This window comes from Amphibalanus amphitrite, unplaced genomic scaffold (assembly GCF_019059575.1).
Source record: "Amphibalanus amphitrite isolate SeventyFive unplaced genomic scaffold, NRLGWU_Aamphi_draft 000077F_arrow, whole genome shotgun sequence".
NCBI lineage: Eukaryota > Metazoa > Arthropoda > Thecostraca > Balanomorpha > Balanidae > Amphibalanus > Amphibalanus amphitrite.
In genome coordinates, this window is record NW_024881573.1 from 592,461 (window position 1) to 618,273 (window position 25,813).

The 25,813-nt window shown below is 48.9% G+C and overlaps 2 protein-coding genes across 3 annotated transcripts in view; both read right to left on the reverse strand.

Annotated features, from left to right (window-relative positions):
• The window catches only part of LOC122379421 (vacuolar protein-sorting-associated protein 25-like), a 74,614-nt gene that overhangs the window by 15,103 nt on the left and 33,698 nt on the right, over positions 1-25,813 (reverse strand). The window contains exon 3 of the mRNA XM_043361637.1: positions 1,062-1,149. Coding sequence (XP_043217572.1) covers positions 1,062-1,149 — 88 coding nt within the window. The remainder of the gene's footprint in view (positions 1-1,061; positions 1,150-25,813) is intronic.
• Positions 14,020-24,709, reverse strand: LOC122379417. 2 transcript variants are annotated; one of them, XM_043361633.1, is made up of 2 exons: positions 24,566-24,709; positions 14,020-18,330 (listed from the first exon to the last, which is right to left on the reverse strand). In XM_043361633.1, the coding sequence occupies exon 2, from the start codon at positions 17,051-17,053 to the stop codon at positions 14,108-14,110; it is 2,946 nt and encodes a 981-aa protein (XP_043217568.1). In that variant the 5' UTR covers positions 17,054-18,330; positions 24,566-24,709; the 3' UTR covers positions 14,020-14,107. The 2 variants fall into 2 exon arrangements, with proteins under 2 accessions (XP_043217568.1, XP_043217569.1); XM_043361634.1 differs by lacking the exon at positions 24,566-24,709 and adding an exon at positions 24,182-24,431.

Consider the following 25,813-nt stretch of genomic DNA (forward strand, 5'->3'; position numbering starts at 1 on the left):
AAGTCGCTAATGCAAGAATCGATCCACCGACCTTTCGCTTACCAAACCGAGACTCTAACAACCACTCGGCTACGAGAGAGAGAGAGAGAGAGAGAGAGAGAGAGAGAGAGGAGAGAGAGAGAGAGAGAGAGAGAGAGAGAGAGAGAGAGAGAGCGAGAGCGAGAGCGAGAGCGAGAGCGAGAGCGAGAGCGAGAGCGAGAGCGAGAGCGAGAGCGAGAGCGAGAGAGAGAGCGAGAGAGAGAGCGAGAGAGAGAGAGAGAGAGAGAGAGAGAGAGAGAGAGAGAGAGAGAGAGAGAGAGAGAGAGAGAGAGAGAAGAGAGAGAGAGAGAGAGAAGAGAGAGAGAGAGAGAGAGAGAGAGAGAGAGAGAGAGAGAGAGAGAGAGAGAAGAGAGAGAGAGAGAGAAAGAGAGAAGAGAGAGAGAGAGAGAGAGAGAGAGAGAGAGAGAGAGAGAGAGAGAGAGAGAGAGAGCGCATTTATTTTCACTAGAACAACATAAAATTCATAAATAACATAAGCAATTGGCGCAAAAGTGCTATGCACTTAAATCTATGACGCCGCTTGCAATAATGGTAACAAAATGAACGAAACTAAACAAAATGAATGAAACAAAATAAGACTACTACCGCCCAATGTCAGCCGCAGCCCCGCAACCCCGGCAATACAGGCAGTATGCCAATTGCTCCGTGCCAGACACGCCGTCATAGACTGGACAAGGTACGGATTGGAATTAGGATTGCAATTAGGATGTGTTAGGTTAGAGGCGATGGGCTTGGACGATGGGCTCTCTCTCTCTCTCTCTCTCTCTCTCTCTCTTTATTGGCAGACTCTAGATCCCTTTATTTACGGACCTAGTCTGCCAATAAAGGGATCTCTGTCTCTCTGTCTCTCTGTCTCTCTCTCTCTCTGTCTCTCTCTCTCTCTGTCTCTCTCTCTCTCTCTCTGTCTCTCTCTCTCTCTCTGTCTCTCTCTCTGTCTCTGTCTCTCTCTCTGTCTCTGTCTCTGTCTCTCTCTCTTGAAGCATATTTTGAAGCGGCGACTAGTGAGCTCACGAGCAGCTCACCTGCGTTTGGCCTTGTCTGTCCACTCAGCGTGTCCCAAAGTGGCCAGATCGTCCAGCACGGTCTGAATGGTCTCTTCCGAGAGACGGCCTGGCGGTCACACAGCGGTCAAACACCGGTCACACGGCGGTCACACAGCGGTCACACAACGGTCACACAGCGGTCACACAGTGGTCACACGGTGGTCAGCGGTCTACTAGCACTGAAACGTGTGTGTGGGGGGGGGGGGGGTCTTTTTTTTTTACTTGAATGAAAGAGTTTCAAGATACGGAATATTACAGGGTGTTCATTAGTGAATGACAAAGTTGCCCACGCGGGAGGGAGGCACATAATATCTGTTTTACTATATGAACAATACACCGTTAGAATGACAATTCGTGGACAGTTGACCTCACACGAAAGACAGTTGTGACTTGTGACGCTTCGTTTGTCTACAGGAGGTGCTTGAAGTGCCCTCCCCTCTCCGCGCACGGTTCGTCGGAAGGTCATCTCAGGCTCAAAAGAAACGATATATACCTACCATTCGAAAGCTGACGGTGAGCTGAATCCAAAAATGTAATTTTTATCCAAATCGATCGATGGCCTTTTTTGAAAATTGCGTCTTTGTATTTTGTAAAAACTTTATAATTTTTTATTCGACGGCTGTCCCGTACATTCTTGAAAACATTAAGATGCATTTTTGAGTTCCAGTGAAAGCTGAATGCCAAAAGAACAATATTAAGCGAAGCAATTATTTCCAAACATTAATATGCGTCTCTCACAGCCGAAACAAGGCGCAATCACACAGCTCAGTGTCACGATGGACCAAAGTCGGCCACACAGAAGCGTGAAATGACACTTATCTACTCGCAGACCCGGCGCTCTCGGCCCGCCTGACCGGCCACGGCAAGGAGTCTACTAAACGGGCGTCATATTTGTTAGTTTAAAGGGACATGTTCATGTCTAACATGGGATATGGAGTTGAGATAGCAGTTTTGCTCGTTATATGCTAAAACCACATAATCCGGAGCCATTCGTCTCAAAAATATAAATTGACAGCGCTAGAGAGCAATTTCGATGGTCTGGATGGCGATCTGGATGGATACCAGATCGCCAAGGTCTTCACCAGATATGACCAGAGGTGTATGACGTCAGCAAGAAAAAGCCTAGATTTCAAGTTAACGGAAACGGATTCGCCTAACAGATTGGTCTTTTTTAAAATTGTGTTCAAGATTTCCGCAAGCAGCATGTTGAAACGACACGGGCAGATGGAGCGCGAATCGTCGTTAAGCTCTTCAGATTGCTTGCTTCTGATTGGGTAATATTCTTAGACGTTTCAAGCTGGAGAACTCAATAAGGCTTTCCTCATACAGTTTGTGCGTTTTTTGTTTGCTGGTTGTCAAGGCAAACAAACAAAAACCAAGATACCGATAAGAAACCAAGAACCCTTTTGCGCGTTTGTTTTTATTTTTTCAAGCCGTTCAACGGAAGCCGTTGTTGATGAAGCAAAGCTGTTTTCTATTGAAATTATAAGTTACCAGTGAGTATTCGCAATGCTGTTATTTTTTTAAAGTTATTGACTGAAAGGGATCCAAATTATTTCTGATATAAAGCACCAGTTCAGGTCTAGGTCATTTTGTCAGCAAAGCAAAGCAAAACAAAGCAAAGCAAAGCAAAGCAGGCAGGCAGGCAGGCACGGCACGGCACGGCACGGCCTGCTTTGCTTTGCCGACAAAATGACCTAGACCTGAACATGTGACATGTGGCATGTGGTATGTGGCCTGCCTGCCTGCCTGCCTGCCTGCTTTGCTTTGCTGACAAAATGACCTAGACCTGAACATGTGGTATGTGCAGTATTTTTTATATAGGGGAGAACGGGGCGATTTGGCCGCCTTTTTGTAAAAACGATATTTTGAGAAAACCAGTGCGCGTTTGGTCGATTTCTCCATAGAGGGGTGTGGGGCGTTCAATTGCTGTTCCGGCCTATTACTTGCATCGTGCCGGGACATCTCGTTTCGGTGGTAATTAACCGTTCTTTCAAAGACTGCACGGCGGCCAAATGACCCCGGTACCGGGGTCATTTGGGTCATTTGGCCGGGGGAGTGGGGTCATTTGGCCGGGCATGTGATTCAGAGATATACCTATTACAGAGCTGAGACAACCTGAAATATTGACGCCCAAGATTGTGCTTAACTCGTGAATTCTGGATTGACTCGACCACAGACTTCTCTATATATGGACTGTGCGCTGATTTGGGAAATCAGCATTGGAGGCCCAAATTTCTGAAGCCGTTATATGAACCCATATGTTGTAACACAATACCCTTTTATTGTTTCCTGTCGACAGGCTGAATTTTATGTAATATATTTTGTTTTTGTACTATCTATTGCTCGTAGCTCAGAATAAGAAAGGCTTCTGGTCGATATGAATCTGTATTGGAACATCATTTCACGTTTATCGACACCCATTGATGTCCTCATGCCAAGTTCATCTCACATTGCACCAGTGGGCTTGAAAATGGCGTTAGTCCATTTTCACCGCGGGATCCAGCGAGAAAGGGTGGCTATGATCCCTTTCTTCTCCCCCGTGTGCTGGATTGTTCACATCTCTGACATGGCTGGCTACAAACTCGCGCGACAGTGCACCGACCGCGCTGGTGGTAAAGGTTGGCGGTAATGCCGATGGGGGACTTTACGGGAAAATGTGTGTCTGCTGCAACGGTGTCTTCACTGTTCTTCTCTGCTACCCACTTTTTCGCACCACGCATCTACACATAGTCGCACTTTCACACATTCGCACATGCGCATCACCAATTGCAACGTATCCCTTCGTCTGCTCGTTTTCCACTCGCTGCTGAATGATAAGGCGATAGCTCTTGTGACCGTCGTTCCCATCACGTTGCCATGCTGTAGCTATTGTTGCTTTTATTGTGTCCCTTCGTCCCATGGAGACGTAGCCGAGCAGCTCTGAAGGGACCTGTGGGCGGCCCCAAGGGCCACCACGATGCTGCCGCTCCGCACCTCCTCCATGTTGGGGTTGATGGTCGCCATCAGGCGATGTCGGGTGCCCATCAGAGCCGGGCACCGCAGGAGGACATGCTTGGGCTGTCCGCCTCCTCCCAGCAGACGGGTAGAGTGCGGCTCTGCATTGTCGGTCGTCGCACTGGTTGCACCCCGACAGCCAGGAGGGCGCCAACCCGACTCTGTGGCGCCATTGGGAGGAGCTTGTCCAGTGGCCGGCGCGGAGCTGGTGGATGTCCAACGCCGCTGGCCGGTCGCCGCCGGCAACGGTAGGCGGGAGTCGATCCCCGTCAGCTGGTGGAACCAGCCGGCTGGCCAGGCCCCGACGGTGCGAGCCCTCGCCACTCTGGCGGCGGCCCAGTGGGCCTTCTAGACGTCTATAAGGATTTGTTTTTAGTCGAGTATGTTTGCCTTCTTGGCGATGGTGTCGGCTCTCTCGTTGCCTTCCAACCTGCATTGTGAGGGCACCTACTGTAGGTAGACCAACAGGCCTCCAGCTGTCAGTCCCCAGGGGGCTCTCCAGATGTCCACTCCGAGCGGGGAGTGCTGGGCGGCCCAGCCACCTCGGATGGCGGCGAGGGCGGACTGCGAGTCGGTGCAGGCTACGATGGTGTCTTCGGCGTGCGGCGGGTTCTCCAGCAGCTAGGAGAGAGCAGCTCGGAGGGCGACCATCTCAGCTCGGAAGCTGGAGCACAGGTAACCTGCCGGGGCGCGGATCGAGTGCTCTTCCCCGTTCGGCCAAACGATTAGTGCCCCCGGCGCCTCCGTCATATTCTGTAGCTCGTTAGTTGCAGTATGCTCTTCGCCCTTGGCACATTTCTTGGCTTCTCCATCAAAAATGTCCACAGCTGGCCTAGAAATGGTGACCTGCCAGTTTCCTGAGATATCCAAAGTAGAAGTTCCTGTAATAACAGGCCACCACCGGCACAGATGTTTGTCCCAGCTACTTATACTCCAATCAGTCCTATGCATCTTGTTTCTGCTCCACCGCTATTTTTCCGTCCGTTCTTCGCAGACTGGCATTTTCTTGAGCTTCCCGATCCCGATGCAAGTTTTGCGGTAACATTTAGAGCGGCAACCTTCATCGTTTAACATTGATGCGAAGGGTACGAATTCCATCATTTCATCGAGCATTCTTCCGAGACGATTTGATCCAGACCATAATGAACTACAACCCCATACGACACACTGGATAAACTTCATTGTTTGATTGAATAAGCTTACTTCTTTTGGATGTAGTGGCGTATCACTGCCATGGGTATGGCATTATTTAGCGCGGCGTAGCTTCGAACTGCGATGGCGAGTTGTTCTTTTCACATTAACTGCTGGTCAAGTTAAGTCTTTGTAGCTCCTTTCAGTGAGTCTTTTTTTTTTAGAATAAAATAAGGCACTAGGCATTATAGGAAGTATGCTGAGACTGGCGCCGTCGATAGCGTCCTGTTTTTCTTCTTGCTGTGTGAGTCTCACAGGAGTCAGTGTTTGCAAAAGTAAACTTGCAAATCTGATTGTACTCAGCGTTATCTCTTATCTCGATTGATGGTTTCGTCTGTGAACATTTTTTCCTTTTAGTTATACGGGATGCTAAAAAGTTGCCTTTTTGCTAGAAATTATGTTTCGTTTCACATTTTTCTTGCCCTGACTCTGGCTTGATACCCGGAATGACATCTTCGCACCACACGTTTTCTGATCCGGTCGTGATGAGGTAGTGATCGATAATATTCTCTCCTTTTTTGACCATTTTTTCGAGCTATTTCTTACTTATTTTTACTGCTTCTTGTGGCCCTATATAATGTATCGTTATTTCTCAAAACCCTTTTCAAAACCAACGTAAATGACTAGTTCCGACAAATTAGCAACGACAACCAACAATGCAACCAACATTCAAAAGCAAGAAAATGCGCGCAAAGTACGGCTGCATTTGTGAAGTATATACCTCCAGCGTGAACAAATGGCTAACTGAACGAGAAAACATGTTCTCATTTATATACATTTATTTCTTATTTATTTTGAATTCAACAAAAAAATGTAATCCGACAGGTAGATAAAAGTATGGGCTATCCTATATCCAAATTTGTAAATATGCTGACACCCTTTTCATTGTAAAAAGATGGATAAAAGTGCACTTATTTTTGGGCCTCCAATGCTGATTTCCTCGGATCAGCGCACAGTCCATATATAGAGAAGTCTGTGACTCGACGCATGACTGATGTGACGATTCAGATGCCCCAATGCTGACACAAATGATGAGCATCGTGTCTCATCGTTGATTCGCCTGAAATCCTTAATTTTTCAAAGGACTAGGCTTACACTCGATTCATTTGAATCAGTGCAAGTGAGGAGCCACATTTGATTTACGAACTTACGACTCATGAGTTGAGCACTGCCCAGTGACAGCCAACTGTAATGGCTGCCAAATCGTAGATTGCTTTAGACAATCGCACTGCAAAAAAGTCCTTTGTGCACGAGTTGTTTGTTTATTCCAAACTCTGTCGTAAACACGAAATAAAAACGATTCCAACAGGCCCCGTCTTCGACCCAGCACTTCAGATCGCATCCACTGTAAAATACGGTCCCGACGACATGGACACATGTCCAGTCATCACTGCGCTTCACTGTTTTTCACCTTTGCGCCCCTGTTTCTTCGACGGTCCAGCTCCCGACGTTCGATGGTTCGACGGTCCAGCTTGTGGACCCCGCTGTTTGCTCCTCGCCATACGTGCCTGTTGCTCGTCCTCCAAAGCCGGAGCACGGCCGCGGCAGGCAGCTGAAGCACGGCCGGCCCCGAGGCTGGCGGCTGGAGCACAGCCGCGGCAGGCGGCTGGAGCACGGCCGGGGCCGCGGCGTGCTGATCTGCCGTCGCTGGGGCGACAACCGGTGCGAAGACCGCCGTCGGCGTAGTCTTCGTCGTCGAAGATATCCCGGTATAGCGGGGATATCCCGCCCGCTTCGAATCTCTTAACCCGCGGATGTTCTTCCGCGTGAAGGTGGCGTCTTAGGCACGACGAAAAATCGGCGCCACCGGTAGAGGTCGATGTGACGTCCCGGGTTCGCCATCTGCCGCCGGGTGCCGAAAGCCAATCAGCGGACACCTTGGTTAGGTCGTCCCTTGCATTTAGACTGCGCCGCATTACCATCCTCAGCGGCAGAACTTAGCCAGCGCAGCGCGTCGCTCGCAGACTAGGCAAAAAATCAACTGAGTCGCTGGGCGGCCAATTCGCCCCGTATTGGGCGGCCAATTTACCCCAATATGACATTTTTAGGAAAAGGGGTCCGCAGATAAGCAAAAATTGTTACTTAAACTTGCAAAAGGGTCAGACAGCTTCCCTGAATCACCAGATTGTTCTACCAATAGAGTTAAAATTTTGATGTCACCCAAATAAGGGACACCATGCAACTTTTCGTAAAGAAGAAAAAGTTACGTTTTTTAGCCAAAATTCAAATATCGTTGGCTTTACAAAAAAACTGGGCGTCGTCGAGTTTCCTAAGTTTCTTTCCAAAGTAGTTCTTATGACGGCGGATGGTGCCATATTCAAAAATAATCGCTCGGGACCGTCAAAACGCGTAGTCATGGGGCGGCCAAAGTGACCCGGGCGGCCAAATGACCCCGCTCTCCCCTATCACTGCCTTTGAAATGGAAATTCTCATTGCACAGTCTTTTATATGCATCTTTGTTGGATTTTTGACAGGTGATTCTCACGTCTGGACCTGCGATGACTTGGAACGTCTCCGTCTGGACGTCAGACATGGGCCGCCGCGCGTCCGTCTGGCGGTGCTCACCTGTCTGCCGGCGGCGGAGGTCACCGCGCGCCGGTCTGTTGGAGCCTGGAGGTCACCGCGCACCTGTCTGCCGGGGGTCACTGCGTGCCAGTCTGCTGCGATTCCTACTGGCTGTTGGTCTACACTCGGTGGAGAGTAGTTAATTTTAGTAAATTGTAGTAAATCCTAGTAAATTGGAAGAAGCTTGATTAGTTGTAGGCCTGCTGAATACAAGGATACTCGAGGGCAGCGCTTTTCGAGGAGCGCTGTGGCCCGAAGGTTTGGACTTTGAATTGTGAAAAACGCCCGCCCGCCGGAAAACGAACACCGCAAAACGCGCAAAACGCACGCCCGAAACGCCAACGCAAACGTCGCAAAAAACAAACGCCCGCCCGCCCGCCGCAAATAAAAAACGCAAAAACGCCGCAAAACAATAAAACCGCCAGCATCGCACGCCCGCTAACCGCCAACCGAAAACGCCTAAAAATCGCCCGCCCGCCGCCAAAAGCAAACACCGCAAAAAAAACGAAAAAGCGGCCGCCAACCGCAAACAAATTTAACACCGCAAACGACGCAAAAAAAGAAAACCGCCCGCATCGAGCCGCCAAAGACAAACACCGCAAAAAAAACACAACGCCCGCCCGCCGCAAAACGTAAACACCGCAAAACGTGCAAAACGCACGCCCGAAACGCCAACGCAAACGTTGAAAAAAATCGCCCAACCGCCGCAAACCACAAAAAACGCCGAAACCCCGAAAAAATAAAACCGCCCGCATAAGCCACCGACGCCACCGGCCACCGACGCTAACTGCTAACCGAAAACGACTAAAAGTCGCCCGCCAGCCGCCAAACGCAAACACCGCAAATAACCGCCCGGCCGTAGCAAGATAATAATTTATCAACGACTGGCATACCGCTAGGATTCCAGAGATTCAGCTTTTTTGGTCATTTTCACAAAAAAAAACATCTGCAAAAATCTCCTAGATGAAAGCCCCCAATTAAAAAACGGATGGCACGTGCGTGTTCCTCGCCCCCAACTTCCTTCAGGTCAATCGTCATTTGGGTCACCTAACGCATTGACGACCAGCTGGGTGGAATGAACATTGCGCCAAGAAACGTAAGTATACATATTGTCAAAAAGAATCCTCAGAATGGTGGATCCCAAAAGTTTGAAACAAAAACAACACATAGCGATTCACAATCAAGTTAAAAGTGTCAGATCAGCATGTGACCTCTGAGGTCAGGTCACGTGCACAAGTGCAGGGTGTTCATTAGCGAATGACTTAAAGTAAGCCCCCGCTGGAGCCCCAAATGATCGTCGGCCATCGTGCAGACGAAGCCTTCGACGACTCACGGCAGCGTTCAGTTCATCAAGGGTCTTGGACTCTTGAGTTCGCTCCGCAATTTGAGTTGCTTGAGGTTAAGCGGTGAAGTCCAAGCAGGAAAAATCCAGACTGCAGAGTGACCAGGGGTGCTAGGATCTTGTACAGTTGCTCGAAGGTGAAGAGAGTCTAGCAATCCTTCAGTAAACTGTCCAGTATTCACGTTCGCAATGGCTTAAGAAACCTGGGAAGGCATTTTTAAATATATTGACTTGTGATGTCAATTACAGAAAGTCGTGATACCGATGCCAAACCAAATACCATCAACAGGAACCGTGGGAAAATACCGAAACCGAACTGACTTGGGAATATCAGGGAAATGCCAACTTTTTACCAAAGTCACAGTCTCTTTTACAGTAGCGAGGATTCACAATACCAACAAAATACCAAATGTGTTAGCCTCGAAACGCCAAATACCAAGTTGGTATCGGTTTGGTATCGTATGCCAAAAAGTTGGTATTTGATTGACATCTCTAATATGGACAATCCTCCACAAGAAGAAACTGGAAACTGGAAACTGTTTCTTTCTGGAAGAAAGAAACTGGAAAGAAGAAACTGGAAACATTATCGTCCGATCCTAATGACCGTCATCTCCCCTGACAGCATGGTGTCGAGGCTGGAAGCGTGAACCTTTTGGCTCACGGCTCAGTGAAGCGGAAGAATGGTTCGAAAGGGTGATATTGAGTGACGAAAAGTGGCTCGCGCTACAGCAAACACCCGCAAGAATAATACAGGCTCCTTCGCCGAAGAATCCACAATAGTTGATTCCATACAAGGATGTGCACGGAGCGAAGGTCTTGGCCGAGGTCTGCCGCACGGAGAAGCAAGTTTTCTTCGAGCGACACAACTGATTTCTGTTTGTGCTATGTAAAATGTCTAAGATTTACCATTCCAACGGTGAGCTGTTTATGCAATATGTCTTACACCTCTGGCAGGGCTGACTTAATGTCATCTTTTATTGATGACCCTGTAATTTAGAGGATATGTCTTACGTGGATGTTTAAATGCGGTTATCCCGCACCGTAGACAGTGTTTACAATTGCTTCACGTGCAAAGAGAGAAAATTATCAGATGTCGTGTAACTGATTTTTTAAACGTCTACATAGACAATTAACAAACTGTTAAACGTCTAGTAGACATTTCGTCTAGTCTGAAATATGTCTATTTTTATATAAAATGTATTCTTTATCATTAAGCGCCCGAAAGATATCGGCGGTACGGGATAACATTATTTAACCGCTCGTAGGTAGAAAAATATTTTAAACGTCTCACCTAACCGCTCGACGTTTAAATATTTGTTCTACCTACTCGCGGTTTAATATATAACCACCTTGTATTTCAGTTGGAACGGTAGTATTTCAGTTGGAACGGTAGTTAATATATATTAAACCGCGAGTAGGTAGAACAAATTTTTTAAACGTCGAGTCGATAGGCGAGACGTTTAAAATATTTGTCTACCTACGAGTGGTTTAATAATTGGACGCGTGTATATCACACCACGGTGAGATTTACATAATGCATCGCACTGTAGTGTAAACCTCACCCGGGTGTGATTTACACAATACACTACTCCTGTGTATATCACACCACGCGGAGTGTGATTTACACAGTGGGCCGGCAATGCGTAAATCACACCGGGGTGTGATATACACAATGTGCTCCTAGTGTGTAAATCACACCCGGGTGTCAAACCACGCAGCACCTGGGTGCTGAAGACACTTAACCAAACCTTAGACCTGACCTAACCTAACCTAACCTAACCTAACCTAACTTAACCTTACCTAACCTAACCTAACCTAACCTAACCTAACCTAACCTAACCTAACCTAACCTAACCTAACCTAACCTAACCTAACCTAACCTAACCTAACCTAACCTAACCTAACCTGACCTACTGATTTTTGCCTACCCGTGGATGAGGAAGAAGTTACTCGCATGAAGAGATTGCAAGCAATGGTAAGTCAAATATTTTTAGGTTAAGTGGTTGTGCATCAGGCTTCAGGCCTTCGGCCTGAAGCCAGATACACAACCACTTAACCTAAAAATATTTGACTTACCATTGCCTGTAATCTCTCCTAAGGCATTGCCTTCGGCACTGCACCGCTTCGCCACGAGCATTCAGACGTCGCTTTCCATATTGTATTGGTGCTTTTTAACTTGTTGGTCGGCAGCGAACCCACCGCTACCAAGGAAAAGCGAAAATGCGGGAAAAAGCACCGGCGCCGACGGGACTCGAACCCGCAACCTCCGTATCATGGTGCAAGCACCTTCACCACTAGGCCAGGCGGTCAGCTGATTCGATCGGCCATCTCTATGGTACCTAATGTGGTGAAGATGGTGTGAAATACACACTGGTGTGGCATCTCGTGTAAATCACACTCTCGGAGTGTGATTTACACAGTCGGTCAAAAGTGTGTATATCACACCGGGGTGGGTGTGATTTACACAAATGGCCGGTATTGTGTAAATCTCACCGTGGTGTGATATACACGGTCCCTTAATAATTTTATCCCGTACCGCCGGCATCTTTCGGTCACTTAAGTTAAAAAATACATTTTATGTAAAAATACGGCATATTTCAGACTAGACAAACTACTAGACGTTTAACAAATCCTATATATGGCCTTGAACAAATCAGGTAAACGGCATCTGACAATTTCTCTCTTTGCACGTGAAGCAATTGTAAACACTGTCTACGGTGCGGAATAATGACAAAGAAACTCCAATATCTATGTAACGTCGTTTATGACGTTGCACATGGTTCACAACGCAAAGGTTGAGCATCGATCTTGCAAGGAGTGAAGCGACACGAGCACGACTCCATGTGCAAACGGTAGTCGTTGATCTGTTTTTGTCATGAACATAAATTTTAATATTTCCCTTGTTGAATTGTGTATTGTATTTGTATTGTATTTCATTTAAAGAGCACTCCACAGCAGCAGTGTTTTTTCTGGCTCCGCGTCACAATGTCACATGCATGGTTGGTACGAAAGGTAAGATAATTCACTCATACATAAAATTACAGGTGCAACGGCACACCGACATGCACGTCACACACATCCATGCTCTCATACACGGCGTCAAATCAGGTAATAGGAGACAGCATTCGTCGTTTTAAAGCGCGTTTGAAGCCCTGTCCACTGAGCGAAACCAGTTCGGGTGGCAGCTGGTTGTGCAGCGCCGGCGCTCTCGCGCAAAATCGCCTTTTGCCCGCCTCGGTCCTCGACCTCGGCACACTGATCAAACCGTCCTGCCTGGTGGCGCGCTGGCGTACCTCCTCATTACGATGGAGGAAGGCTGCTAGTGTGTAATAAAGTTCGTGATAAAAATGCAGCGTTTCACTTTTCACGTTATATTTGAATGTCCGAGATAATGAGTTCAATCGAGATGACGAGACGAAAAGAACAAGTGAAGATAAGCGACCGGCGAGGGAGCGGCCCTCACTCGGTCCGAGTCGTTGCTGTCTCTCCTACTCAACTGCCGGGCTTCGGCCCGCTCCGGCGCGACATATACCACGCGTCATACATACGTCACACATGTACGTCATATCATAACACCAATCAGAGGCGGGTCAGGAAAGGCGTCACAGGTAAGAACGAGGACCATAAAAGGACATTGTTAGTAAGGGCAGGGGGCTGAGAATGAACTTTGTTACTAGTGAGTGGGGCTCTCCTCTGCGGAACACCCTGTGCGCCAGGCAGAGTGTAGAGTGATCGGCCAGCTGCTGGGCCTCGAGCCAGCCCAGTCTCTCCCGCAGGTCCGCCACGTGGTCAAATTTTCCTCGGCCGAATATCACCTTTGCAGCGAAATTTAGGATCTTCTGTACTCTGACCATGCTCTTTTTAGTACCGTTACCGTAAACTGATATGCAGTAGCGGACCTGCGAGAGAACCAGGGCTGTTACAAGGGAGGTGATGACACCTCGTGGCACCACGTGTCGCACGTGCAACAGACCGATCAAGGTCCCAGTGCAGCGTCGGGTGACGGCACCCACGTGGCTGTCCCATGTCAGGTTCTTGTCAAACGTTACGCCCAGATTTTTGACCTCGTCACAAGGGACGAGGGTTGTGTCACGGAAGGCGACTGTGAAATTTGGAAGATTGCGCAAATTTTGGCGGTTTCCGAAAGCAATGAGTTGAGTTTTGTTCGCGTTGACCTTGAGTGCGTTCGCGCAGAACCATTGTGAAACATGTGATGGTGAGGGAGGTCACGTCATTGACCTAGCTTTACGTGAACTTCTAGAAATTACGAGAATAAAAGTTGCAAGGTCTCGGAAGAATATGAAGTCCTATAAGTTTTATTTATCTGCAGAAGTTGACCTAGCAATGGCGGAGTTGCCAAGCCGCAATATTTTGGGACCGAGTGAAGTCTTTATGACGTCATAGGTCAGTGACTCGACAATAATTGAAAATGTAATTGGTCGTTGGTGTCATCAGAGAATCGGCTTGAATCAAGTCAGGTGTGCTATTTTTCAGCTTTCAGGTTTCCTTGTTGAGAGCAATCGCAAGAAGTCAGGGGTAGGTAACACCCGTCACCCTCATCTATGGAAAGTTATGCTTTTGCGGAGCGACCTTCAAAGCTAGTGCGCCCCATGCACTGTCGTGTTTTCAGCTTGCTGTCGGTTTTCCAATATATGGAAGCCAGTTACAGGCGTCTCTTAGTCTCTCATTGGTCAATCGCACACACCACTTGTTCATCAACGACCAATGAGAAGATGAGAAACGCCAGCAAACTGACAGCATGCTGATTTGGTGATCAAACAGCGCCCTGACCACACTGTTACGGCAGGCAAAAGATTCGTTTGATAGGAATTATCTATTGTCGCCTCTTTGATGTACATAATAACTGAAAAATACACATAAATAACAATCAGTCCATAAAAACGATAATTGATACAAATATGACGCTCATTCATATAAAGCATGGCGTCATCTTCTTTTCGATGACGCCATGGTGTGGGACGTACCACACACGTCCATTGCTGGCCTCGATTTCTTCATCAGGGACGGGCTCGGCGTACCCTTTGGCCAGCATCTCTTCCATAGCTCTGACGTACAGGTCCTTGTAGTCGGAATCCTTCTTGAACTTCCTGCTTAAGGACTGCAGACGGCCCTGAGCTTGTTCAATGTTGTTCGGCATTTTGGTGTTTGGCTCACGCAGCGGAAGTGGAGCCTCAAAACGACCATCTGCGAGCTGGTGCATACCGTCTTCCATTATCCTCAGGAACTGCTTGTCGTCTTGAGACATCACTTTGCCCTTGTCTCTCTGTGGGTCAAAGTCAGAGTCAAACATTCTAGCGACTTGCTCTGGATGTAGTTCTCTGGCTCTCACTCTGAACGCGTAGTGTTGAATCCTCTTTGGGCCTGCTTCTGTCGAGATAAAGAGGCACGCAGAGTCTTCTTGTCCGTCAGTTTCCTCGGCCTCTCCCATGTAGCCAACCACACTCCAGCCTAGGCTCGTACGAATCGCCCACGGCTCGTCGTCTCCACCTGTGACCACTTCAAGGGGTTTCAGGGCCTTCGAGCAGTTGACACCAATGAGGATACCGATCTCAGCCTCGGGACGATACTCTGGCAGCTCTCGGGAGACTTCACGTAGATGTGTCCACTCGGCTGTAGTCTCACGTCGTGGAATGAGCTGACGTTCGGCTGGGATGTCTTCCTTTGAGTATGTGGGAGGCAACTCTATCTTCTGGCTTCCAGAGAGATCTCGGATGGTGAAGCCCCTGATGACTTGACTTTTGGAGACAGTCTTCCCGGTCATCGTGTTCACTTCCAGAGCCACTTCTTCGCCATCCACACCCATTCTCTGCAACACAGAATCCTTCACGAAACAGGTGTCGGACTGTGGGTCCAACAGCGCGTACACGATCTCTTTGCTGGTTGGACAGTCTCGATGCTCAAGCTGGACGGGCACCAGCATTGAGTGTGTGCACTTCAGCCTCACACTTCTCGTGTCACTGGATGTCACATGGAGCGACGTGGCCGTCGTCTGGGTTCCTGTTGAAGCAGAAGCCGTCCTGCTGTGCTTCAGAAGGCTCTCATCGTGCAGTAGAGTAGGGTGCAGTCTTTTGCACTTCTCGCACTGCTGCTTCCTCCTGCATTCTTTCCACCTGTGGCCTCGTCTCAGGCAGCCTCCACACAGTCCTCGTTGCCGAACGAGCTCCTGCCGCTCCTTCAAGGACATCCTCATGAACGCTGCACACTGATCCATGGAGTGATCGTCCTTACAGATGACGCAGTGTTGCTGCTGAAGCTGCAGGTTTTCCTGTCTCTGATTCGCTGGCACAGATGTAAGAAGCACATGTGTGTTTCTTTCTTTCTTTGTCGGTGGTCTCTTCCTGTCTTCTTCTCGATTCCGTGACGTCACAGGACCAGAAGAGACTCTTGCCTCCTTGCTCATGAAAGAGACGAACTGTGAGAAGGGAGGATACTGAGGCATGGCACCATCTTCAGGTTCGTGTATCCACCTGTCCACCACCCGTCTCCAAGTGTCACTCATGTACCTTGGCAGTTTTCTGATGACCATATCAATCTCATGCATGCCTTCAAACATCTTCAGCTCTTGCATGGAGTTTGAAACCATCAAGCACTGTTCAAGAAAGTCAGCCAGTTCAGTGAGTGACTTACTGTCTCCTACCTTCACCTCTGGCCACTTGTACAACCTCTTCTTGAACTCATTGGCAGTGATGAAGGCATTGCCATATCGGTCTGTCAGTCGTTTCTTGGCCTGCATGTATGCGTCCTCTGAGCTCAGCTGTAGGAAACCGAGAATGGAGTTCCGAGCATCTCCAGCAGTGTAGTGCCCCAAGTAGTGGAGTCGTTCACTTGGTGATGAGCATCTGGCCTCAATGTAGGCTTCAAAAGCCTTCAGCCACATGTGGAATGTCGTGTGGTCGCCTCTGAAGACGCTTGGCTCAATCTGAGGCAGACGATCTCTCTGAGCCTGCTGAGAAAGAAGCTCAGTCAACACAGACACAGTCACTGGTCCAGTTGCTGGCTCAGGACCTGGGGATGGAGACGGTTCAACTGCGGTCAGCTGCGGGTTGGCACAGTTTGTCATGTCTGTGTTTGCTTCATGACAATCAGTAGTACATTCTCCCGTACTGACCTGGTTCACCTTCCTTGTCTGCAGGCTACCATCTCCAGCTTCTTGTGGTGTCAGAAATGATGCGTCAATCTCCCTTTCCATATTCTCAATCACTTCTGTCTTTGCTTGCTGAATCTTCAGTTCAGTGTTCAGTTTGTGTCGTTCTTCTTTCCACTTCAGTTCTTGCATTTGGGTTTCCATCATTTTCATTTCTCTTTCCAGCTGGCACTTCTCCTCAAGAGCAGCTGCTCTTGTCTTGAGCTCCACTGTGATTTGGCTTTCTTTTACTTTCAACATGTACAGCTGGGCTCTCATTGACATTCCTGATCTTGATGACCCGCTCTTCGCAGATGAACATTCATCTTGATCCTTTGTCTTCTTTTGGTTGACATCCTCTCCTTGGGCTGGTGTCAGAGATTCAATTGTTGCTCTCATGACCTCCAACTCCATCAGTTTCTGCTCATACGTTGTCCTGTGCTCATCATAATCTCCTCCCAGAAGAGTACACAGGTCACCATCTGTCTGTTTCAGTCTAATGTAAGTGTGCTGCCATCTGGAGATCTTTGCAACTGTTTGCTGCATCCTGTCTTCATCATCTTCAGATGTCAGATCATCCAGAAGCATCTTTCCGTCTTTCTCCAGCTTGATCAGCATTTGTCTGAACATTTTCAGCTTCAACTCCTTTTGGTACTGGTAACCCTTCTCAGTCATTTTCAGTGCCTGGGCGGGCCTTGTGACAACACGCTCTTGATCATCAGTCGGATCCATGGTGTGCAGGTAATTGGAATGACGAGGTAGGTAGGATTCAACAAAATTCTGTTCTAAATCTACACTAGGTACCAGTTCATGTTAGTCATGTGCCACAGTTAGTGCCAACTACAACATAATAAAACAGGATCAATCATGGGTAGGTACACTGTTAGTTAAAAACACACCTCAAAATTCAAGCAAATAACTACACTGGAGGGAAACCCTGGTACGGCTTTGTCACATTGGGCCAGAGAGGAATTCATTGTGCCATAACTGGAGAGATTATTACTGTTACGGCAGGCAAAAGATTCGTTTGATAGGAATTATCTATTGTCGCCTCTTTGATGTACATAATAACTGAAAAATACACATAAATAACAATCAGTCCATAAAAACGATAATTGATACAAATATGACGCTCATTCATATAAAGCATGGATTATCACAGCCAAAATTATGAGAAATAAAGCAAATAAATGGTTAAATCAGTAACGTAACAAGTCAGTAACATATTGGCAGATCATTTGGATAATAACATAATCATAAATATCATCTATTCTGTCACCTACTCTCTCCTTCCTTTGGCATAGCCCACGTGTCAGATATCTCAGCGCCGTATCACTGGCCACGACGCGCAGTGCGCCACGCAAACAAATCAAGGGCCGCGTTCGCCGCGCTATTCCTGGGGAAACCCGCAAGCAAATTGTAATGCGGGAACATGGCTCCCCCAAATTTGAACAAAATTTGCACTTCCTCTAAATCTCGACGCGAGATCACATCGTAACACCCTAACACCCAACACATCGTCACGCTCCTCTGGCGAGTTCAGTTTTGCACGCGCACTCACTGATCGCTCACTGATCATCCCACTCACTGATCAATATAGTCCGTAGCAGATCACTGAGCACTTTGTGCTTCGATTGGTCGACCTGACCAATCCACATCAGGCTTCCTCGACGGGGAATCACGTACAGTCCCTCCGCAGGAGAAGCACAAGGCGGTGCACCGGCCTCTCGTACTCGGAGCCGCCCAGGAGCACGCGAACCTTCCGCACCAGGTGGTCGCCGCTCGGGTGCGTAGCGACGACACGCGCCAACGGCCACTCCGAGCGCGGGCGCTCGTCGTCCACGACCAGAACGATGTCGTCGACCTCGATGTTCTGCACAACCTTCGTCCATTTGCGTCTCTCTTGTGCAGCGTAGACGATCTCCCTTCTCCAGCGGGCCCAGAAGTCGTTCGCCAGGTGTTGGATGCGCCTCCACCGCTGGCGGGCGTACAGGTCCGGCGAAGAGAACCTACCAGGAAAGGGAAGAACTATTCTACTTTTCTGTGTAAGGAGGAGGCTGGGGCTGAGAGGTTCGAGTTTGTTAGTGTCAGACATATCAACTACAGAGATGGGACGGCTATTGACTATGTCCTCTACCTCACACATCATGGTCCGAAGCAGCTCGTCGTCCAGCTGCTGTCCGTTGGTGACCAGAAGGCTGGTCAGTGCTGATCTGGCACAGCGGATCATTCTCTCCCATATCCCGCCCATATGACTGGCATGAGGGGGATTGAATGAGAACTCGATCCAATCACACTGGTCCTTCAGCAAAGCTTCTGTGACCTCTGATTTCATCTCCTTCAGTGCAGCTTTCAAAGCGCTCTGTCCACCGACAAAGTTGCTGCCGTTGTCGCAGTATAGTCGCTGTACAGGTCCCCTTCTACAAACAAATCTCCTGTACGCATTGAGAAATGAGTCGGTTGACATAGAGTTGAGCGTCTCCAGATGCACCGCTCTAGAACTCAGGCAGGTGAAGATAAGTCCCCACCGTTTCACCTCACTTCGACGCTCCTTCACAAAGAAGGGGCCGAAACAGTCCACACCACAAAACGTGAAGGGAGCGGACGGCTCCAGCCGTTCGGACGGGAGATCAGCCATCTTTTGTCCACAGGTTGAGCCACGCAGCCTTCTGCAGAGCACGCAGCGCAGAACGTAGCTCGAGACCGCTGATCGTCCGTGTATGACCCAGTAGCCTTGCTGTCTGATCTCACCCAATGTCATTTCTCTTCCAGAGTGGCCTGTCTTCTCATGGCACTGACGAATGATGAGAGTCGTCACATGACTGTTCTTGGGTAGGATCACCGGGTTTGTGACCTCTTGAGGCAGGCTGGCCCGCCTGATCCTACCTCCGACACAGAGGAGTCCATTGTGTCTCATAACCGGGTCCAGTTTTCTCAGTGAGCTGCTCCTCTTCTGTTCTTTCAGCTGACAGCTGGACAAATCATCTTCCGTGTTGTCCTTCGACTTCTCGAGTGTTTCACTTCCATTGTGACACTGCTCTCGGACAAAAACCATCTCGTTCTTGAATGTCTCTTTCTGCAGCGACCTCAAGATGATTACTTCAGCCTCCTTGAGGTCTTGTACTTGCAGTTCATCCTGCGTCCGAGTTCCTTCACTGTTGTCAGCACGACGCTTCTTGCTCGCTTCTTGCAGCTTCCTCATGTACCGCAAGCAGTTTGCCACTGCTTTCTTCGCGGTGAACCACGAGGAAAATCGCTCCAGTCGTTCCAGCAGAGTAGGATACACTGCTGCGGGTGCGCTGCTCTTGGTCATTAGTGAAGCTGCTTTCTTCACCTCTGGGTCTCGCTCATCTACCACTTCTTCGTTGTCCACCAGCGGTAGATCTGTTGAGAGGGAGAGGAATGCTGGTCCATGCCACCAGAGATGATTGTCAACAAGTTCTCGCACACAACTGCCGCGAGAAGTCACATCAGCAGGGTTCTCAGCTGAAGAGATGAAGTGCCACTGATCGGGGGTCGTGTGGTCGTTGATCAGCTGCACACGGTTAGCAACATATACGTGAAACCTTCGAGAACTGTTCCGTATATGTCCCAGTACAACTCGGCTATCGCACCAGTAGTGTTGTTCCAACGCAGGGATGCTCAGTTCGTGTCCCAGGAACTCACCGAGCTCAGCAGCCAGCACTGCCGCCGCGAGCTCCAGGCGAGGGACAGTGATGACTTTCTTCGGCGTCACTCTCGACTTGGCCATCACCAGGTCGCAGGTTACCTCATCGTCTCGGATAGCTCGTAGGTAGCTGCATGCACCATATCCACACATGGAGGCGTCGGAAAAGTGATGCAACTCGTATCTGGTCGTGCTGCTGCTCGGTCGCATGTTGGCTCCATACTGCCTCGGGAGCCTCAGAGCCGAGAGGTTCAGCAGCTCCTTCCTCCAGGTAAGCCATTCCAGGCCCAGCTCCTCGGGAACTGGGTCGTCCCATGTGCAGTCTTGGCCACACAGCTCCTTGATGATCATCTTTCCACGAAGCGTGATCGGCGAGATCAGCCCCAGCGGATCGAAAACAGAGCTGACACCTGAAAGTATGCCTCGCCTGGTCAGTGGTTTTTCAGGGATGTCGATGTTGAACAGGATCGTATCAGAGAACAGATCCCACCTTACTCCTAATGCCTGCTCACAGACCTCATTCTTGTGCTTCAAGAGGTCCACATTCTGCAGCGTCTTGGACCTGGAGTAGATCGGGATGGTTCCCAGAACTGCAGAGTCATTGCTGGCGAACTTTCCAAGCTTAAATCCGCCTTCAGCGCAGAGTTTCGTCGTGTTCTCGATGAGCGAGATGGCTGTACTTGCTCGAGGCGTTGAAGCTAGCCCATCATCGACATAGAAGTCGCGTTTCACGAAGGCGGCTGCTTCCTCTCCGTGTCTCGACGCGTACAGCTCTGCTGTCAGGTTCAGAGCGTGCATGGCGCACGCAGGCGACGAGATGGCTCCGAAGAGATGCGTGGTCATTCTGTACAAGACAGGCTCCTCTTCCACGTCACCTCCCGGCCACCACAAGAATCTCAGTAGGTTTCTGTCCGGCGGTGAAACCACGACTCGGTTGAACATCGCCTCAATGTCACATGTCAGCGCGATCTTCTCCTTTCTGAACCGCGTCAGAATGCCTACCAGGTTGTTGGAGAAGTCAGGTCCCTGCAACAGTTCCCGATTGAGGCATCGTCCACGGTACTCGGTACTGCAGTCGAATACCACTCTGACTTTGTTTTTCTTCTTTTCGATGACGCCATGGTGTGGGACGTACCACACACGTCCATTGCTGGCCTCGATTTCTTCATCAGGGACGGGCTCGGCGTACCCTTTGGCCAGCATCTCTTCCATAGCTCTGACGTACAGGTCCTTGTAGTCGGAATCCTTCTTGAACTTCCTGCTTAAGGACTGCAGACGGCCCTGAGCTTGTTCAATGTTGTTCGGCATTTTGGTGTTTGGCTCACGCAGCGGAAGTGGAGCCTCAAAACGACCATCTGCGAGCTGGTGCATACCGTCTTCCATTATCCTCAGGAACTGCTTGTCGTCTTGAGACATCACTTTGCCCTTGTCTCTCTGTGGGTCAAAGTCAGAGTCAAACATTCTAGCGACTTGCTCTGGATGTAGTTCTCTGGCTCTCACTCTGAACGCGTAGTGTTGAATCCTCTTTGGGCCTGCTTCTGTCGAGATAAAGAGGCACGCAGAGTCTTCTTGTCCGTCAGTTTCCTCGGCCTCTCCCATGTAGCCAACCACACTCCAGCCTAGGCTCGTACGAATCGCCCACGGCTCGTCGTCTCCACCTGTGACCACTTCAAGGGGTTTCAGGGCCTTCGAGCAGTTGACACCAATGAGGATACCGATCTCAGCCTCGGGACGATACTCTGGCAGCTCTCGGGAGACTTCACGTAGATGTGTCCACTCGGCTGTAGTCTCACGTCGTGGAATGAGCTGACGTTCGGCTGGGATGTCTTCCTTTGAGTATGTGGGAGGCAACTCTATCTTCTGGCTTCCAGAGAGATCTCGGATGGTGAAGCCCCTGATGACTTGACTTTTGGAGACAGTCTTCCCGGTCATCGTGTTCACTTCCAGAGCCACTTCTTCGCCATCCACACCCATTCTCTGCAACACAGAATCCTTCACGAAACAGGTGTCGGACTGTGGGTCCAACAGCGCGTACACGATCTCTTTGCTGGTTGGACAGTCTCGATGCTCAAGCTGGACGGGCACCAGCATTGAGTGTGTGCACTTCAGCCTCACACTTCTCGTGTCACTGGATGTCACATGGAGCGACGTGGCCGTCGTCTGGGTTCCTGTTGAAGCAGAAGCCGTCCTGCTGTGCTTCAGAAGGCTCTCATCGTGCAGTAGAGTAGGGTGCAGTCTTTTGCACTTCTCGCACTGCTGCTTCCTCCTGCATTCTTTCCACCTGTGGCCTCGTCTCAGGCAGCCTCCACACAGTCCTCGTTGCCGAACGAGCTCCTGCCGCTCCTTCAAGGACATCCTCATGAACGCTGCACACTGATCCATGGAGTGATCGTCCTTACAGATGACGCAGTGTTGCTGCTGAAGCTGCAGGTTTTCCTGTCTCTGATTCGCTGGCACAGATGTAAGAAGCACATGTGTGTTTCTTTCTTTCTTTGTCGGTGGTCTCTTCCTGTCTTCTTCTCGATTCCGTGACGTCACAGGACCAGAAGAGACTCTTGCCTCCTTGCTCATGAAAGAGACGAACTGTGAGAAGGGAGGATACTGAGGCATGGCACCATCTTCAGGTTCGTGTATCCACCTGTCCACCACCCGTCTCCAAGTGTCACTCATGTACCTTGGCAGTTTTCTGATGACCATATCAATCTCATGCATGCCTTCAAACATCTTCAGCTCTTGCATGGAGTTTGAAACCATCAAGCACTGTTCAAGAAAGTCAGCCAGTTCAGTGAGTGACTTACTGTCTCCTACCTTCACCTCTGGCCACTTGTACAACCTCTTCTTGAACTCATTGGCAGTGATGAAGGCATTGCCATATCGGTCTGTCAGTCGTTTCTTGGCCTGCATGTATGCGTCCTCTGAGCTCAGCTGTAGGAAACCGAGAATGGAGTTCCGAGCATCTCCAGCAGTGTAGTGCCCCAAGTAGTGGAGTCGTTCACTTGGTGATGAGCATCTGGCCTCAATGTAGGCTTCAAAAGCCTTCAGCCACATGTGGAATGTCGTGTGGTCGCCTCTGAAGACGCTTGGCTCAATCTGAGGCAGACGATCTCTCTGAGCCTGCTGAGAAAGAAGCTCAGTCAACACAGACACAGTCACTGGTCCAGTTGCTGGCTCAGGACCTGGGGCTGGAGACGGTTCAACTGCGGTCAGCTGCGGGTTGGCACAGTTTGTCATGTCTGTGTTTGCTTCATGACAATCAGTAGTACATTCTCCCGTACTGACCTGGTTCACCTTCCTTGTCTGCAGGCTACCATCTCCAGCTTCTTGTGGTGTCAGAAATGATGCGTCAATCTCCCTTTCCATATTCTCAATCACTTCTGTCTTTGCTTGCTGAATCTTCAGTTCAGTGTTCAGTTTGTGTCGTTCTTCTTTCCACTTCAGTTCTTGCATTTGGGTTTCCATCATTTTCATTTCTCTTTCCAGCTGGCACTTCTCCTCAAGAGCAGCTGCTCTTGTCTTGAGCTCCACTGTGATTTGGCTTTCTTTTACTTTCAACATGTACAGCTGGGCTCTCATTGACATTCCTGATCTTGATGACCCGCTCTTCGCAGATGAACATTCATCTTGATCCTTTGTCTTCTTTTGGTTGACATCCTCTCCTTGGGCTGGTGTCAGAGATTCAATTGTTGCTCTCATGACCTCCAACTCCATCAGTTTCTGCTCATACGTTGTCCTGTGCTCATCATAATCTCCTCCCAGAAGAGTACACAGGTCACCATCTGTCTGTTTCAGTCTAATGTAAGTGTGCTGCCATCTGGAGATCTTTGCAACTGTTTGCTGCATCCTGTCTTCATCATCTTCAGATGTCAGATCATCCAGAAGCATCTTTCCGTCTTTCTCCAGCTTGATCAGCATTTGTCTGAACATTTTCAGCTTCAACTCCTTTTGGTACTGGTAACCCTTCTCAGTCATTTTCAGTGCCTGGGCGGGCCTTGTGACAACACGCTCTTGATCATCAGTCGGATCCATGGTGTGCAGGTAATTGGAATGACGAGGTAGGTAGGATTCAACAAAATTCTGTTCTAAATCTACACTAGGTACCAGTTCATGTTAGTCATGTGCCACAGTTAGTGCCAACTACAACATAATAAAACAGGATCAATCATGGGTAGGTACACTGTTAGTTAAAAACACACCTCAAAATTCAAGCAAATAACTACACTGGAGGGAAACCCTGGTACGGCTTTGTCACATTGGGCCAGAGAGGAATTCATTGTGCCATAACTGGAGAGATTATTACTGTTACGGCAGGCAAAAGATTCGTTTGATAGGAATTATCTATTGTCGCCTCTTTGATGTACATAATAACTGAAAAATACACATAAATAACAATCAGTCCATAAAAACGATAATTGATACAAATATGACGCTCATTCATATAAAGCATGGATTATCACAGCCAAAATCATGAGAAATAAAGCAAATAAATGGTTAAATCAGTAACGTAACAAGTCAGTAACATATTGGCAGATCATTTGGATAATAACATAATCATAAATATCATCTATTCTGTCACCTACTCTCTCCTTCCTTTGGCATAGCCCACGTGTCAGATATCTCAGCGCCGTATCACTGGCCACGACGCGCAGTGCGCCACGCAAACAAATCAAGGGCCGCGTTCGCCGCGCTATTCCTGGGGAAACCCGCAAGCAAATTGTAATGCGGGAACACACACCCCTCCCATCTATCGCTGACACCCTGCTCGGTAACTCGTCTCGAGACGCGACTGAGCCAGGCCCTTCGACCGGTTACCGCCGCCGGCATAATTCCGCCTGATTCCGACTGCACCGCTGGACACCACACTGCGGCGAGCGACCCCGCTGGGGCATTCCACGATAGATCGTACCAGGCCCGTCACCCTCATCTCTCAGATTTGAATGAAAATCGGTACTAGGGGTAATCATAGGCTCCAAAAACACCTGTCAAAATTTCAGACTTCTCAGATGAAAACTTTTTGAGCTACATTGCATAACATTTTCTAAACTTCAGATTGTAAAGGTGAGTTTGATTAGCTATAACTCAAAAACGAGCTAAGCAAGCAACAAACGGTAAACAGCTTTGAACTAACGGTGAATTAAAGATTAATACAGCTTTTTTAAAATTGGAAAGAAAAGCTTTACATTTTGAAAAAAGTCGTAATATATTTTTAAAATGTCTATAACGGCCCTTGGGACCAAAATTTTTGCCATTTTTATTTCTCCAAAACAAAGTTCGGGTCATTTAAAATCGACATGCAAAAAATTAGAAAGGTGTTCTTTCTATAACTTTCTCATTTTAATGCATACAAAATGGGTTTTCTGGGGGTCGGTACGACCCCAGCTCGCCGTTTTGCCTCTAATGGAGCTAGAACCTTGCGGAAAAAACGAGCATGTGCGCCGTTACAAGATGCACCGAATGATACCACATTTTAAGGTCTCGGGTTCATTGGTGGACCCTGAGGTCACTTCAAGTGACCCAAATTACAGGTCCGGTTTTTGGTAGATAACTTCGCAACAAATGGTCGCAGAGTCCCAATTTTAGCATCTTTGTGTTTGCCTAGCACCGGCGCGTCGAATGGTATACTGTTTGTTCTGGTGAGGTCAGCTTAAGTTGCTGACCTCGGGTCAGCACACTGCCGTGTATTTGGCTCCGCTCCCCGACCGGGCGGCCCAGCCGGCAGCCAGCCGCCGGGCATCACGTGACCGCCCCGAGTCCGCGGCAAAGCCAACCAGCGCGGCGCTGGACAAACAGCACCGCCACAGAGATGGTTAACAGTCGGGTCAGGCCAC

What these genes read in the sequence shown, in the direction of transcription:
- LOC122379417 (XM_043361633.1), bottom strand. Translation starts at nt 17,053, where the DNA reads ATGGATCCGACTGATGATCAAGAGCGTGTTGTCACAAGGCCCGCCCAG.